We start from the raw sequence: 18,186 nt of genomic DNA on the forward strand, positions 1-18,186 counted from the left end.
TACTTAGCCTTATCCAATGTAGCACTTTCTCCTAGGTCCAGTCTTATCCTTATCCATAACCATCTGAAGACTTACAGAGATATGATCATTGTCCTGCTATTTCTGGAATAAAAACAGAAAATGATGGATATGCTTACCACGTCAGTGACATTTGTGAAAAGAGAAACAGTAAATATTTAAGATCACTGAAGGTTGATCAATGTTTCCCAAGTTTTCGTTTTCTATTTTTAACTTTTAATAGACATTTTGTTTTTGGATCCTTGGTGGAATCAGCTGGATGCTACCACTAGTCGCTTCACTAAATTGTTAATTTTACTTGTATTCAGGTTGTGACAATGGGTAGGCAGTTCAGTAGTGGTGAGACTCAAGTAGTCAGAATCAGGTTTAATATCACCAGCATATGATGTAAAATTTCTAAACTTTGTGGCAGCAGTACAATGTAATATATGATAAATATAGAAAAAACTAGATTACAGCAAAGTATATTAAATAGTTAGTTAAAATAAATGTGCAAAGAGCAGAAATAATCAAAAAAAAAGTAGTGAGGTAGTGTTCATGGGTGGAATGTCCATTTAGAAATTGAATGGTAGAAGTGAAGAGGCTGTTCCTGAATCATTGAGTGTGTGCCTTCTGACTTCTGTATGTCCTTCCTGACGGTAACAATGAGAAGAGGGCATGTCCTGGGTGGTGGGGGTCCTTAATAAAGCCACCTGCCTGAAGCACCGCACCTTGAAGATATCTTGGATACTACGGAGGCTGGTTCTCATGATGGAGCTGATTAATTTTACAACTTTACGCAACTTACTTCGATCTTGTGCAGTAGCCCCCCCCCCCCCCATACCAGACATCGTGTTCTCACTCCATACCTACTTATGGCACTTTCCAGGAGTTATCACTAGATAGTAATCAGGATTGTAGAATGCTGAGACTAAATTGTAGTGAGGTTTAATTTCCAGGAGTTTCATTAAAACCAAAAATTACAAGGTAGAAGATAAAGATTTGATCTCCTTTCATCGGCAGTGCCAGCTATTCCGAAAAGTCTTCTTTCTCTTCCTCATTAATTTACCTTGTGTTAATTATCCTCTACTTAGCATGTTTTGGTTTGTATTCAGCTGCTGCTCAATTCCCAATTTCCACAGCCAGTGTGCAAAGTAATCTAATTTTGTAAAGGCCTGTTACAAATAGAGTTCTCAGCTGAATGATAGGAGCTGCAAACAAAGCAGGGATTACTGCTCGTAATAAATTCACTCCTTTGGCATGGTGCTTTTGTCACTCCCAATCCTAATATGGTACACTGTGCAGTGCTTTTAGAAAATCCAATAGAAGACAATTTGTGGTGCATTCAATTACTTTCTTATTATTACTAAGAAACAGATTTGTTCTGAGCCACTGATTCTGAATTGGTCATTCTTGGACTGGAACAGTTGTCTACATTACTGTTATACTCTACAGTCATGAGAAATGTTTAAGAATGACATATACTGGAAAATTCTTTTCTGAGTGTTTAGTGCCATCTACAAATTCACACGGTATAAATTTAGCTTTCCAGCACACAGGGCCAAAGGCCTCAATCATTTGGCAGCTATCTAAAGACAAACAAAAAATGTAGTTTACTCAAGCAGGAAGTGGTTGGGACGGAGAGTACTTTAACTCAGATTCTACTGTTCTCATTCCCAATCCAACAGTTTTCAGGGTAGTATTTGATGCTAAGGTCTTCCTCTGTTTATTATATAAGTATTATTATTTATTGTTGTATCCATTAGAACAGGATTCGCCTTTCTCCCAGGGAGTCCATCAACAAGGTGATGTAACATATTAGCTCTTCCCTGTCCACCCTCCAAATTAAAGTACTCATTGGAGGCACAATCCCTTCCCATATCACCCACTAATCTTTATAACATAGAACAGAATGGGCTTCTATTCCTTCAGTAATCTCCCTGTAAAATATTTGTGGATTAGAGTGCTTCAATGATCTCTCAGTAATATGACGATGAATCAATTTCCCCCTCATCCCTCTGAAGTTAACTAAGCATATAACTGTGCAATCTGTTCTCCCCCTCTCTCAGGCCCTATAGTAAAAGAGGAAGTATTAAGGTGTTTATCTGTTTGAAAGTAGGTATGTAACTAGGGGCAGCTTAAATATATCCCAGGCTGTGAGAAAAGTACAGAAGCTTTAAATAGGAATTTTCACTCCACCCTAGCTTCAGAAGTAGTGCTGATGATTGGAAATGCCAGTAACACTGCTAGCATTGTATTTTTTTAAAAGGGAGGGAGGGACAAACCAGTTAAAGGGGAAGGTAAACATGATCAGTAGACAAATATTGGAACCCATTTGAAGAGTTACTATAAACCACGGATGGCCAACCTTTTACATTCCATGCGTCAATTTTTTCACGCACGAGTTCTATACTGTATTAACATTTTTACAAGAATTGAATGGGGGTGCAAGAGTTGTATGGCGCATCTGAACTCGTGAGTGAAAAAATTGACGCATGGAATGTAAAAGGTTGGCCACCCCTGCTGTAAACCTTCATTTGGAAAGAACAGAGAAGATTTGTTAAAGAAATGAAATTTTTGAATCAACACAGTGCATTTGATGTGGTCTGCATTGATTTTGCAAGTCTGTTTGACAAAGTCCCATCCAAATAAACCCCACTGTTCCAAATTAGCTCAGTGGCACAAAGAGGAGAATAATGGTCAGTGGATTTTTTTTTCACTGAATGCCTCTATGTCAGCTGTTTGCTTTTTGTAATGTGTATTAATAATTTAGACCTAAATGTTGGAAGCATGTTAACGAAGCCAGCAGGAGATTCATTAAAAAAGGCCATGTGGTTGATAGTGAACAGAAAGCTTTAGACTGCTGGTGTGGTGATTTGGGCAGATGAAATTTCATAGGAGGTACTACATTTGGGAAAGTGCGGCAAAGCAAAGGAAATTACAGTAAATGGGATAATAAATGGTTTAGAGAAATAGACAGTCTTGCAGTATGCAGTATGTCCACAGCGTATTGCAGACTGCTGGACAGGTCAAAAGGTGGCTGAAGAGGATACAGGATTATTTCTTTTATTAGCCAAAGCATAAAATATAAGAGCAGGGATGATATCTGAGAACCGTATGCAGTTCTGCTTCGGATGCCCTGTCATGCACCTCCTGCTCCATCTAATGATGAGCCAGTGGTCTCTATGTCGGCCTCATCAGTTACTTCAGTGCACACAGAATTAGAATAGAAGAAAGTCATCCTCGATTTTGTGCCTCTGCAATTTTCTTGCTTTTTTAAAGATGTTTTTTATCTGGGCCTGGTGATTAACTTATTTTTAAAGCTGATAATAATCCCCTTAATTATTATTCTTCTACAACTGGGCTGGAGAGTGGTTCAACTATATGCTTATCTTAGAGATGTTAGGTAAAAGCTAGAGATCTGGAAGCAATTCTAGTCACCACATTACAGGAAAGCTGTAATTGCGCAGGAGAGGGTGCAAAAGAGATCAAGGACAATGCACCAAGACTGGAAAATTGTAGCTACGAGGAAATATTAGATATCTACGAGGAAATATTCTTTGGCCAAGGGAATGCTTAATTGAGGATTATACTACACAGCATAATTAAGAAGATCCAGTTTCTTTAACTGAAGAGCCAAAAACAAGCCATAATATTATCATGGTGCCAGCATCTTGGGTTCATTTCCACTGCTGTCTCTAAGGAATTTATACGTTCTCCCCATGAGTGTGTGCGTTTCCTCTTGGTGCATAAGTTTCCTCGCACATTCCAAAGATGTGTGGGTTTGTACAGTAGGGTAATCAGTCACGTGAATGTTAATTGGGCAGCAAGGGCCTGTTGCTGCACTGTATCTCTAAATTAAAAAAAACAGGTGGCACAGGTTTGAAGTACTAGATAAGGGATTAGAGGGAAGATGATGAATGAGTTTTTTACACCTTAAGAGAGGCATGGTTCTGAAATTCACTGCCTAAAAAGACACTGAGAGGCAGAAGCTCTCAATGCCTTTAAACAGTGCTTGGATGTGAAGAACTTTGACCAAGGGGGTACAGAATTAATGCTGGGAGGTGGGATCTGGCTAGGTTGTTCTTTGACAACAGATGTGGGCACAACAGATCTCCTGTATCGTAACATTTCCATGATTCTGTGATTGATTTCTGGAAAGTATCTTTTAGATTGGATCCTCCCACTGTTCTAAGGGGACTTTGGGGTCAACCGACCCCATTAATCACATTGCTGTGTGGTATAAGGCCAATTTTACGGCTCAGCAAGCTTTGATGTAACATAGGGCACACTGCTTCCAATAATCTTCTTGTATTTTTTTTTCTCCTTCTAGTCCATTATATTTGATGAGGTCGATTTAACAGATGCCAGTGTCGCAGAATCCAGCACGAAAAATGTTAACAACAGTTTTACAGTGAGTAGCTCAGCAATGAATAACATTCATCAAGAATTTGGCTTCATATATTGATGTAACTGAGTAGAGTTTGTTAATTATAAACACACAGGGCAATCACTTATCAAACCAGTTGTTAGAATAATTTACATTTATTTTGTATGTTTAATTAACAAAATGGAACATTGGATAATTATACAATTGATAGTTTTAATTTGTTTTAACTATAATGATTCTGCTTGATTTTGCGTTAATTAGTGATGTTCTGTGCTACATCCCATAATCCTCTGACGTCTCAGAGCCGAAGAAGAATTTCTGAAGTGCATCCATTGTTATAATTTCAGGGGGAGTGCTGTATATCTAATTTGTGCAGGAAAGATCCTACAAATAATGAAAATATGAAGAATCAGATCATCTGTTTAGACAAAGTTAGCTAAGGCATAAATATTGGCAAGAACTGCACTTAATTAGCCCTGGACTATCTTAAAGAATTATTTTCACTCTGTTATTAACTCTATTTCTTGCTTTTATTTAATTGTCCTAGACTATAAATTCCATTGTACAAGGGAGAATTGAGCGCAAGTGCATAATTACGACAATCTGTTGCATAATGTTTCATCTTAAGACTTTGAGGGTCTAAGAAGATCAGGTGTTATGAATTAGGATATGAAAAAATGCAAGGTTAAAAGTTTACTGATGTTACGTGAAGTGAGCTAGAATGTTGGGCAAAAGGGTTATAGAGACTATATGCAGCAGTAAAGAGGTGATTGTTGGATATTGATTAATAGGCAAGAAGAGGTGACAAGAATCGCATCTACTGAGCTGAATTGTATAAGTGGAACGATTATAGAGAAAGATCTCAGAAGAATTTGGGCTTTTAATTTGATATATAGGGATACTAAAACTGAGAAGTTTGTGCTTTTTGGCATTAAAGCAGTAAAAGCAATCTTAATGGTATTTCAAAAAAGGAAAATTTCTAAATCCAAGAGCCAGGCTTGCAGGTTCCCGTACATAATGATAATCCTCTTTAAGGAACGTTGAACAATGGTGGTAGAATTTCCCGATTTTGTAACAGCCTTTCTCACAAGTCTAAACTTGGAAAGTAATCTTTACAGAGTGATAATACAATGCAGTAAGTGAGTGGTAGCAAGGGATGAGACATGCTATGCAGTGATGGAAGGGTACATGGCTGTGTTCTCCCAAGGCAGCAGGAGATCCTTCACAGGGATCTGAAGATCAGTGGAGCTAGAGCTCGGTGTCCTGGTTCAAAGTCTTCATGGTAGAAATTTGTCAGCAAAATGTCTATGAGGGAGTGAGGGCCCTCTATGAATGCCAGCATTAAGGGGGTTCTGCCTCTGTAGACAAATGCACAATTGGCACTTATCAAAAACGGAAGCTTCCTCACTTTTCAGCAGGTAGTAATTTGTTCAGGAGAGACTGCCTGCCAAGATTCTGATGCAAAGATTCCAAGAGCAAAGACAACGACAACTTTAACTTTAAGAGCACTGCAGGCACTGTTTGTTGATTGAGTTTTATCAAGCAAACTAAAATCAAGGTCAATACTTCTCTCAAAATCCAATTCAAGGTTAGCCTCATTCAGAAACATTTCCTTAGGACCTGACCTTGCAGATCTTTTGTGATGATAGATGAAGCATATAAGGTTTAGTCGTTCACACTGTTGCAGGAATTGAGAATAGTATAGTAATCAAAATGGGATACCTACAATTTTTTGACAATTCACTCAAGAAGAGGTATGTCATTCATAGAGGACACAAATGCCTTACAGACACCTCCAAGATAATCAGCTCTGCATGGCATCATTTCTGTCAAATGTCATTTCTTTTTACTCATCTCTCAACTGATGAACATGGTGCCATTTCATTTGAACAATTTCTTTACAAGGTTATGACCATTTTATTTTCAAGGTAGTGTATATGGATTTCAGCAAGGTATTTGACAAGGTACCCCATGCAAGGCTTATTGAGAAAGTAAGGAGGCATGGGGTCCAAGGGAAAATTACTTTGTGGATCCAGAAATGGCTTGCCCACAGAAGGTAAATGGTGGTTGTAGATGGTCATATTTTTCATGGAGGTCGGTGACCAGTGGTGTGCCTCAGGGATCTGTTCTGGGACCCTTTCTCGTCGTGATTTTTATAAGTAACCTGGATGAAGAAATGAAGGCACGAGGAATTCTGCAGATACTGGAAATTCAAGCAACACACATCAAAGTTGCTGGTGAACGCAGAAGGCCAGGCAGCATCTCTAGGAAGAGGTACAGTCGACGTTTCAGGCCGAGACCCTTCGTCAGGACTAACTGAAGGAAGAGCTAGTAAGAGATTTGAAAGTGGGAGTGGGAGGGGGAGGGGGAGGGGGAGATCCAAAATGATAGGAGAAGACAGGAGGGGGAGGGATAGAGCCAAGATGGATCCAGCTCTTGGCTCCATCCCTCCCCCTCCTGTCTTCTCCTATCATTTTGGATCTCCCCCTTGCCCTCCCACTTTCAAATCTCTTACTAGCTCTTCCTTCAGTAGTCCTGACGAAGGGTCTCAGCCTGAAACGTCGACTGTACCTCCTCCTAGAGATGCTGCCTGGCCTGCTGCGTTCACCAGCAACTTTGATGTGTGTTGAAGAAATGGAGGGATGGGTTAGTAAATTTGCTGATGATACAAAGGTTGGAGGTGTTGTGGATAGTGTGGAGGGCTGTCAGAGGTTACAGTGGGACATCGATAGGATGCAAAACTGGGCTGAGAAGTAGCAGATGGAGTTCAACCCAGATAAGTGTGAGGTGGTTCATTTTGGTAGGTCAAAAATGATGGCAGAATATAGTATTAATGGTAAGACTTTTGGCAGTGTGGAGGATCAGAGGGATTTTGGGGTCCGAGTCCATAGGATACTCAAAGCTGCTGTGCAGTTTGACTCTGTGGTCAAGAAAACATTTGGTGCATTGGCCTTCATCAATCGTGGGATTGAGTTTAGGAGCTGAGAGGTAATGTTGCAGCTACATAGGACCCTGGTCAGACCCCACTTGGAGTACTGTGCTCAGTTCTGATCGCCTCACTATAGGAAGGATATGGAAGCCATAGAAAGGTTGCAGAGGAGATTTACAAGGATGTTGCCTGGGTTGGGGAGCATGCTTTATGAGAATAGGTTAAGTGAACTTGGCCTTTTTGTCTGGGAGCGACAGAGGATGAGAGGTGACCTGATAGAGGTGTATAAGGTAATGAGAGGCATTGATCGTGTGGGTAGTCAGAGGCTTTTTCCCAGGGCTGAAATGGCTGGCACGAGAGGGCACAGTTAGTTTTAAGGTGCTTGGAAGTAGGTACAGAGGAGATATCAGGGGTAAGTTATTATGCAGAGAGTGGTGAGTGTGTGGAATGGGCTGCTGGCGACAGTGGTGGAGGCGGATACGATAGGGTCTTTTAAGAGACTCCTGGACAGGTATATGGAGCTCAGAAATATAGAGGGCTATGGGTAAGCCTAGGTAATTTCTCAGGTAAGGAGATGTTTGGCACAGTTTTGTGGGCCGATGGGCCTGTGTTGTGCTGTAGGTTTTTCTATGTTTCTATACTTTCTAACCCTGCTGAAACCACCGAGGCACTGGTGACTGGCATTCTGTTTGGATCAGTTTATTGTGGTTTTTCTGACAGAGAGCTGTGCATCAATCTGCTTGTGAGGTGTGTTTGTTTCTTACAAACTATGAGCCTTGACTGTTAATTAAAGCCAGCCAGATTTGAACTCAGGACCATTTGCCTCGAAGTCTGGTGCAGATGCCACTACACCACTGGCTGGCTAATGAGATGTTGTGCCCATATATTAATGTTACGTGATTTGTATACGTACACACCCAGATTCTGTGCACTTTCAGTGTCTTGCCATTTAAAAAATATCCCATAATGCTATTTTTCACTAAAGTTGGTGACCTCACATTTTCCACATTATACTCCATGTGCCCTGTCCTTGCCCATTCACTCTGATGGACTATAGCCCCTTGAAATCTGCGTACGTCTCCTGACAGCCCAAATTGGCACCCAGTTCCCATAATAAATTATAAATATAAACTTCAAGCATCTCGTGCCCCTGCACTGATCCTTGTTAACCCACATCACTGCTTCCCAACCTTAAAACTCTTTTTGTCCATTAATTCATATTGACATATTTACTTCAAAACCATGTGTTCTAACTTTTTTTTACTAACCTCTTGGGTAACATCTCATTAAAAGCCTAATGAAATTCCATCCCATTCAGTGTTTTTTTTTCCTCTTACCTTTTCTGCTAGGTACAACCTCAGAAAACTGTCTTCTTTTCCTAGATTACTGTCAGCTCTGCCTGGTCCCATTATTATTTAACTCTGCATTAATTTTTGACAATCTGTCCTTTTGCATATGAATGGAAGCCTTTGGAGTATTTTTTGTTTGTCACTTGATTGTTCTAGTGTTATACTATTGCTTTATTAATTTATTCATCTTCCTTATCTGATCTCTGATTTTTTAAAACTATGTGTTAGTTCTTTATTCCATTATCCCAGACTACCGTAGTAATTTGCATTTCACACTGTTCGTTTCCCTTACTTTGACTTAAAACCCTGTTTTCAGATTGAACAATACGTTTCAATTTCTATATAAAATTCCATCATCATTTACAACAGAATTTTGCCTTACAACTCAGCTCAGGTTCCGGGGGTCTTAACTTTGTCAGCTGTTTAGACAGCAACAGAAAGTAAAGCTATTTCAAGCAAAGATATAAATGTTCAGCAGGAGACAAATAATTACAATCTTCCACATGTTTATAAGAAATAACTGATGAGCTTTGATGGCACAATGTAATGAACACTGATTTCCTCTTCCTGTCGTTATTCACTGCCCCTGTGGTTAGAATATGTCCTGGATTTAATGTTGTAAAGTTTCACTGTATAGCAACAAAAAGAACAAGTTATTTCTTAAAAATACTTATTCCCAGATCTAGATTTCATCGTGAATTTTCCCTTCCAATTCTATTTTCAATGGACAATGGAAACATATTAAGCATGATTTTAAGTGAAGAGTCATTGATGTGAAATTAATTTGGTTTCTCTCTCCACTAATGCTGCTTTACTGATGTGTGTTTTTAATTTAGATTTTTGACATTTGCAGCTTTTATTTTCATGTTCTCATGGAAAGTTACTTGGGGTTCCATGACAAATGTAGTGGATTTATTTGTTACTCATTTATACTAGAAAATCTGGATTTATGCTGCTGCATACAATCTGTATAAGAGATTATCTACAAACAGGAGTTCTTGATTACAATAGTCTGTAATTTATGTCATGCAATCCATGTGCTGGAAAATAAGTTGAACAAGAAATACAGTTGAGTGATTTGGTATTCAGTCAAAATACTGAAAACAAATTCTGTTTTACTAAACATTTAGGATTAATTGTTAAACCAAACAACTCAGATATGTTCCAGCCTTTGCCTAGATCAGTGACAGTGCAGACCTGAATACTGGCATCATAGTCCAAGTATTCAAGCTTTGAAGCCAGGACCAGATTGTAACCCAATTGATAACTGCACAATTGGCTTAAAAATTTGATTTTGGTTTTCCTTTGAATTTTAGAATAAGTTCTGCCAACTTACCCTCCTACGCAAATAACTCTCTGATGACCAATTAGAATAAGTTTTGGCTTGAAAAAACACTCATTAATGCCAGGAAAGCTATCTTGTGGATGTTCAGATGTGGTGTTTCTGACCTCTTTGAAAGACAGCTACCTGAAAAGCATCTTTTCAGGTGCCGTTGAGAATAATACTCTGAATTAGTGTCTCTGCTCCAAGATAATGGAAGTGTTTTTGACCTGCAGTTAAAGAAAGAAATTTGAACTTACATGGTGCATTTTATGTCCATTTCGGAGCATCTGCAATACTTTTCAAATATAGTCACTGTTGTAATGTATTAATATATCCATACATTCCTCTCATTGCAAAATTCTTTGTGGATGACATTTGTGAAAAATGAGGAAGTTAGTCGGATATCATTAACAGTAGAATCTTCATAACAATATTTAATGCTGAAATGACCATGTTAGTCCATTTAAAGAGACATTTTTCTTTGCATTTGACTTAATTTCCAAGTTAAGCTTGCTCTTTTTCTGTGCTTTATATGTCCTTGCAACTAGCTTTATGAAATATGATGCATTTTTTTTCTCTCAACAAAGCTTCCTGGCTTGTCTGTTTTTCTTTCTTAAGTCGCAGGCAGTTCACTTGTAAGTGAAATTTTCACCATGTTTGAAAACAACCCTCCCCTAATTCCTGTTTGTCATAGAGGTGTGAATGTCGTGTAGTTCATGAAGGTGATCCGTACCACTTTTCCTGGCATCTAGAAAGGCAATAATTGTGAAATCTAGATAGTTTATTCAGATGCTTAAAGACCACATCTATATATGTATTCCTTTGATCTCTAACCAATGTTTTGGACATTACTACTGTTGTCCATTCTAGGAATCAGGTATAAAAAGAACTATTTGGGATGGTAAGAGCTCATTTGGTATTATGTGAACAGAGTTGTTCAGTTTTTGTGCTGTGCATTTTAATAAAACATTTCACTCTCTATTTGCACTTGAAATGCTTTGCCTTCTTACTTTATCTGGGAACCCAAACAAAAAATGGGTATTGGCATGCTTTTTTGCGAAGTAGAGAATTAATTAGAGGAATGGTAAGTGATTGAATTCTTGTCTATTATTTGTGCTGCTGCTTTTCTTGCCATGGTGATGATGCCTTGTACTGCCACAGAATATATACATTTCTACAACTGTGCGGTTGAATTGTCTTGACAGATAGGATTTATTTAGCTATGTTCCAGTCACCAGGATGGAAAAAAACAAGACCAATGCTGGTTTAAAGAAAAAAGCCAAGCTACAAAAATAGTTTAGACTGATCAGAAATGCTTTATTTTGATTTCTGCTCTTTCTAGCCTGTATCTTACACATTTCTAACATATCCAGCAGTCCTTTATATATTCTGTACCATTGTGCTTCATTTCCAGACTTTATTTCTCATCTTGTGATTCTCTCTCCATTTTTCATGCAACATGTTATGTCTCTATCCATGCTTATTTCCCTCAACTTCATTTCTCTGCCCTATTACGTATTCCATTTCTTACATTCCTCTGTTTCCTATTCCCTTATCCACCTTCTGCACACCCAGTGATATCTCCAGTTAATTTTCCCTTTACCTTCTGATATCCTGGTTCGTATTTCCTCTCGGACTTGATCAGTGATTCCTTTTTTTTACTTATTTCCTCACACAGATTTACAAAACATCAATCAAAAAAAGGCTTTTCCTTTCCATGATCTCATCCAGGAGGAGCTCATTGATAACCTGACTGATTTAAATCTCACTGATACTCAGGTTCCTTTCTAAAGTTGAGACATCCCTCAGCTTGATAATATCGGGAAATCCTCCTCTGCAACTTCTTTAATTCCCTCTCATCTTTCCTGTGATATAGTGACCTTATCAGCAGATAGTGTTCAAGCTGTGTCTCAAAGGAGTGAGACACCCTTCATCAATTCTGCCGGTGGGAGGCATTGCAATAGGCATACTTGCCTCACATCCTTCAGCTCTTTTGCCACTACCTGTACATTCAAATGCGGTCCTTTGAGTTCTTCAGTTTTTCATTTTCTAAAATGGATTTGGCGACAGAAAATGTATGAAATTTGCGACTCATCCCCACGCTAGTTGGGGGGAGACATGCGACAGTGGCCAATGGAATTTTAGAGTGTTAGAATTGAGTTACAGCGTGGGAACAGACCCCTTGACCCACTCAGCCTGCGTCAGTCATTAAACATCTATTTTTGCACCAATCCTACCCCAACTCATTTTATGCTTTCCACATTCCCATCAACTCCTCCCTCCTCAGTCTAAGGGTTATTTATAATGGCCAATTAATCTACCAAGCCTGCATATTTTTGTGATGTAGGAAGAAATTTATGCGATCACAGGGACAATGTTCTAACTTCACACAGAACACACCAGCTTCACAACTGTAACCTCCTGCATATATGTGCATTTGATGGGATATTTGCAAAGTGCCTTCTATCTGACTTTGGGAGGATAAAATGGAAGGTGAAAGTATGTAGTTAATGGCAGTACCTTTAACAGTGTTGATATATAAAGGGATCTTAGGGTTCAAGTCTATAGCTTGAGGTAAGCGACAACACATGCAGATAGAGTGGTAAAGAAGGCGTATGTCATGCTTACCTTCATCACTAGGGGCGTAGAGTATAAGGGTCAAAAAGCAGTAATAGGAAGATTTGGTTGGGCTGCACTTGAGAGTATTTTGTGCATTTCTGCTGCATTCTCTGTGGGTTAACTTTCAATGTCCCTGGACTAGGATTTCCTGCTGCTATGTTCCCAACCTACTGGACGTGAACTCACTTCCTCATTTCATCCTGTTAGTGTTGAGCGGACTGTGGATTGGGACATGAACCTTCAGATGAAGACTGTTTGGCTTAGAAGGAAGAAATGGATAGCAATTACTTTTTGTTGAGGTATTATTTAAACAGTGTATAGATATAACATAGTTTCTAACAGAAGCAATGCCACAAAAATAACTGGCAAAATAACTTCAAGGCAAATGTACCTGTTATTTATATACAAATGCCACAGTCCCAAACAGCAGAAATTCAAAGATTGTCACTGTTCTGCTTGCTATTAGCTTTATAAAATATCAGCTTGCAGTCTGGCAAATCCAAAGAGTGGCATGAAGTTCTTGCATTTTAATGTAAATGTGAAGAAAACTCCTCTCAGTAGTTGGTGCTTGTATATTTCAGAATTAATTTATAATGTTTCTTTTTTTATTCTTTCTTAATCCAAGCTGTTTTTTCCTCTTTTCCTTCCTGTAGCTGATGGGTCTTCGAATTCACCAAGTCTACCTTAGACTTATTGAAAATTTAGACTATTCTGATTGGTTAAGGGATCATGCATTTGGTTTTCTCGTTGGTACTGATGTTTCAGGATTTTTAAGTAGCTGATCATTTTTATAGCCAAAAACAGAAATGCATTTTAAATACTTTATGAAGTTAATCAATTTGGGAATTAGATGGTAGGGGTTTAAACTTAGTACTAGCTAGCCATAATGTCATAGCCAGGTTTTTTTTTTTATCTTGCTATTCTTATTTTAACAGGCAGCATTAAAAATCTCCTATACTTGTAAAACTCCTATTGCTGGATTTCAGTAAAATGCTGTAGATATTATTTCTTTGGAAAGTCAATGATAAAGAGCCATTAGTTGAAAATTGTGAGTGCTATAATGAGGTCAGTGGTGATTTTCTCTCAGAGATGGTCTTCGTGGGGTTGTGGATGACTGTTCCTCCTCCAGCATTTTGAGGAGTGGGACTTCTCTTTCTTTTGATGTGAGGTGGATGTTGTACACTAAATAGCAAATGGGCTTGACAAAGTGAGCAAAGCATTGGTCTAGTTGTCTCCAACACACACGCACGCACGCGCCCACCCACCCACCCACCCACCCACCCTTAGAAGATTCCAACTACCAGACATCCCACCCCGCAAAAATTCATTTCAGGGAGGTAGCACCACCATTTCAGGGAGGTAGCACCCCCGCCCCCCACAACCCCATATTCCACCCACCCCCCCACCCCCAGTCAACCTCCAAGGGTGTATGTAATACTTTGTTTAGTGATTATGTGTAGTCTGTAAACCAAGTTGGGTATATGCAGAAAATGTGACATTAAAATATGTACTTATATTATCATGTTTATTCTGTTACAACTTTAAGCAAGTCTACAGGGAGTTTGGCCTCATCATGTAGGACATCAATAGCGTAACTCCTTAGCAGCTAGCCAGCTAGTTTAAATAACGTTAGCTATGCTAATGAACGAATGACACCTGTTAAACTCACCTCAACATGTCTTTTACATTTTAACCCACCATGAACAATAGAAAAGTCACTGTTGCAAACAGTGCAGCGAGCAACACTGTCATTATTTTTGAGGTCAACTGTAAAGCCCGCCCACAGAGAAAACTGATAGGTCTACTTAGCAGGGGTCCCTAACCTTTTTTGCACCGTGGACCAGTTTAATATTGGCAATGTTCTTGCGGACTGATCAACCAGGGGCGGGAGTGTTCATCACGGCCAGAAAATAGGTGATAAGTCAACTATAAGTCAATTATAAGTGGCTAATACACTCAATTTCGTTTCTAAAAGGGTTTATCTAACAAATTTAATATTAAACTCACAGCGCATATTTTCCTTGCATGAATATAGTGATAAGTCAGTGGCATCATAACATTTTAAGTAACGTTTGGATATTAAACACACAGCACATATTTTCCCCGTATGAACATATAAAATCATTGCAACACACCAATATCACTGAATCAGTGGGAGCCCTGGGCTTGTTTTCCTGCAACAAGATGGTGCCATCGAGGGTTGATGGAAGACAGCAATACTCGAAGGGGGTTCCTTGTGTCCAGTCTATTCCTCAATTTAGTTTTCGTTGCATTCATTGCAGAAAACTCCACTTTGCAGAGATATGTTGGGAATGGAAGCAACATTTTCAGTGCTTCCATGGCTATCTCAGGATATTCAGCCTTGACTTTGATCCAGAATGCTGGCAGAGATGTTATGTCAAACATACTTTTCAGCCAGCTGTCATTTGCAAGCTCGAGGAGTTGATCTTCCTGCACTGACATGGACGACGCGTGCGTAATGATCTCGCGTATGTTCAAGTTCAACAGTGAGCGTGACAGGGAATGAGGAAAGGTGCAGCTGACTCATATCGTTTCATATTGCCAAATCATATCATTTCCTCACCCACGCTTAGCACGAAGAGAGACCAATCAGGATGCTCGCTCTCCCTCTCAAAAAAATTGATTTCCGGAATATTGTATATAATTTCCGGGTGTCAAGGAGCCACTATCAATATGCGGGGGACTCCCGGAACTTCCGGGAGAGGTGGGATGTCTAAACTACACACAGACACATCCCTTGTGGGTGCAACTCTGTACACTACCTTAGCACTCTAGACCTCTTCAAGATTTCCCTCCCATTAATCCCCCCACATATATTTATTCTTCCTTAACCTTTGCTTTCCTTTGTGCTGCCTCCGTCTCAATTTTTTGCTGCTGAACTCATTCTGTCCCTCAATAGTTAAGTCTTCCCATGTGTTCTTTACCAGAAAACAAGACAAACATTTGAATAAGAGGTAAGGATTGTATTGCTGTAGTACAGGGCCAGTACTGTACATTGCATTTGACTGTTATAAACTTAATGTTAAATTTACTTAGTGCTTTTTGAATTGTTTTGAACTAGGCCAGATTTGATATGTTCCCAATGTGATATAGAACTCAGACAGCTTCAGTTTATAATGCATACTCTTTGTTCATCTTCGTTAACTGACTCAGCAAATTATCAAATATGGTAGTGTGATGACAAGATTTCCTGGTTAGCTATTAAATTTGCAGTTCATGCTGATCTTAATCCAAGCCTTCCACATGCAGCAAATTGATTGCACAATTCTTAAGTTTGAACTATAAATATATAAACTAAATCAGCCCATCCCAGCGAATCCTATAGATCAGCCTGTTTCATTTTCTAAATTTCATATTACCTATCCACCACACACACTCATCCTCTCTCCCCTCTTCCCCATCCCCACCCCCCACCCCCCTCTCCCCCTGCCCCCCAATAACAATAGTGCAAAGTTCTTTTTACATTCATAGTCAATGTACTCTGTAATGTAAACTTTTTTTTAAATTATATTATTATTGGCAGTCGTGTGGACACCTGGATTTTACACCATTGCATTGAGGGGGACTGCCACCCGACAGCTTCCGATGTCCGGTAGCAGAAGGAGCTAACACCATGTTCCTTCCCCACAAAGTCTTTGCATTGGTGCTTCATTGCATCTGTCAGCATGTACTCTTGCAGTCTGAAATGTGCCAGTTGGCAGTGTTCCCTTATAGACACCTCACTGTGCTAGCTCGTGTTGTCTTTGCTAGGTGTAGAAGTGGGGTGAATTGGGCTAAAACCAGCATAGACCTTAGTTCAATGTAGAGATTCCTCAAACTCTGAGGGTCTCAGATTTTAACAAATGAAAGATAGCTATTCCCTTGCAAGCTACATAACAGGTGTAAGGGGTTTCTTTTTTTATGTCACTGCGTAGTCTAATTAAAATGGCTTCTTTGTTATGTTATAATTGAAAGGGTTTCTTTGTTATGTTAACTGCTGAGAAAGTCCTCCTGCTAGCAGTTTGTCTGGATCACGTTACTGATAAGAAGCTGTTACGAACCAATTGGGATAGCTGTTATGCTTTTGGTGTATCTGTAAGATATTGTATGTGCGGGGTTTTGGAGCAGAAGGTGGGAGGGAGAGAGACAGAGGATGGACCAGGTGCTGTGAGTCTGTTAACAGGGTCGGACCCCGAGCGGGGTGTTTGGCAAGGAGAGGAGACGGAGACAGACTCGTGTGGAGTGTCTGGTCAACCACCGTTGTTGGTCCCAGGCGGCCGGTCGAGGTGGTCCAAGGGGTTGCAGGGAGAAGCAGAAGAGTCCTGAGCTCCAACTGTTTGTGCACAAAGAGATTGAACTTTGATAAGTGTGGCGCCTTTTATTTTCCTTTTATATTTTATTCTTTATTAATTATATAGTTCCAGTAATATCTATAAACTGTAAATCATTTAATCGTATCTGGTGTATTGTCTGTTATTTGGGCGGGGTGGGGTACATCACACAGCATCCACACAAACTGATTACCCAGTTTGGCGGGGCCGAGGGCCGTTTCCCTTGACGACAGCGAGCCGAGCGACCCTGAGGCTGGCCGGGGGGCTACACAGCAACTATTTGTTGATTGGATCCTCAATGATGGAGGACAAAATAAATCACATTTATTTTAACCTTCAATTGTGAAATGTTAAAATAAATCACATGGATTTATAGTTTCATGCAAAATTTACATACAAAATTTCCCACCATTTCCAGCAATGATAGTGTTAAAAAGTTGAAGCAGCAGTACAGTTTGTCCTTGGGAGTTCTGAATGGGTCAGTTCCGCTACAGGGCATTCCCTGTAGGCTTTGTACTATTTTAGTCTGTTTGTCTGTAACAGACCTTCCTCATTTCTGTGAAGGGTGTGGTTTAAAGACAGTCAGGAATTTGAAGTACCTCAGATCTTCCTGGTACCACCGCTTGGAGCTCCAGAGCAATAACCTTTCACCAGAGGCTTGGCTCTCCCACAGCAGGATGTGTGTATTAGTCACACAGTCAGAGGGTGTCGAAGGCATGAGAGTTCCTTAAGTGATGCAGAAACTTTTGCCACCTCGCTGTTCTTCTTGTTTAACTGCTGTTGTAGGTTTGCTGCTAAATCAGAGGTGTTACAGAGCGTACACGTTTCATATTTGTGAGAGGGTTTCTTCATAGTAGTGTAGAAGTTGTGGAAGGAGGACAACATAAGAGAGCGAAGGCCTGAGTGCTGAGGGTTTTCAGATTTTGAAGCCTGTCCATGATGGTACATCCTGCGAAACGTCAGCAGTAAGTGACGCTTTTCACTTTTTACCACGCGATCTACTAACCCTTTGGAGGTTGAGTGCTTAGTCCATCCGTCAAAATGCAATCTTACTTGTATCTTTCATGTCTCTTGTGTTAAAGAGATTTTTCTGTACTTTTCTGAAGGTGAATGTTTAGAACTGGAGTTAGTGTTAGTTTTTGTTGTGAAATATATAAACTACTCCTTGAAGTTGTCTTTCTGCTGAAACCTCAGGTACAATTTTCAAAAAGATCGTGCTTAAAATTAATGAAAGCTGTTTGGAGGAA

General features: G+C 39.6%; 1 protein-coding gene across 5 annotated transcripts in view; it reads left to right on the forward strand.

Annotated features, from left to right (window-relative positions):
• Positions 1 to 18,186, forward strand: part of LOC140196435 (diacylglycerol kinase delta-like) — a 180,100-nt gene that overhangs the window by 49,935 nt on the left and 111,979 nt on the right. For 4 of the 5 annotated variants that reach the window (XM_072255657.1, XM_072255658.1, XM_072255659.1 and 1 more), the window contains exon 3: positions 4,331 to 4,411. In XM_072255657.1, the coding sequence (XP_072111758.1) occupies positions 4,331 to 4,411 (81 nt within the window). Of the gene's footprint in view, positions 1 to 4,330; positions 4,412 to 17,522; positions 17,905 to 18,186 lie in introns of those variants that run through there. The other variant, XM_072255661.1, reaches the window with a different exon arrangement.

Source organism: Mobula birostris, chromosome 4, assembly GCF_030028105.1.
Source record: "Mobula birostris isolate sMobBir1 chromosome 4, sMobBir1.hap1, whole genome shotgun sequence".
Lineage (NCBI taxonomy): Eukaryota > Metazoa > Chordata > Chondrichthyes > Myliobatiformes > Myliobatidae > Mobula > Mobula birostris.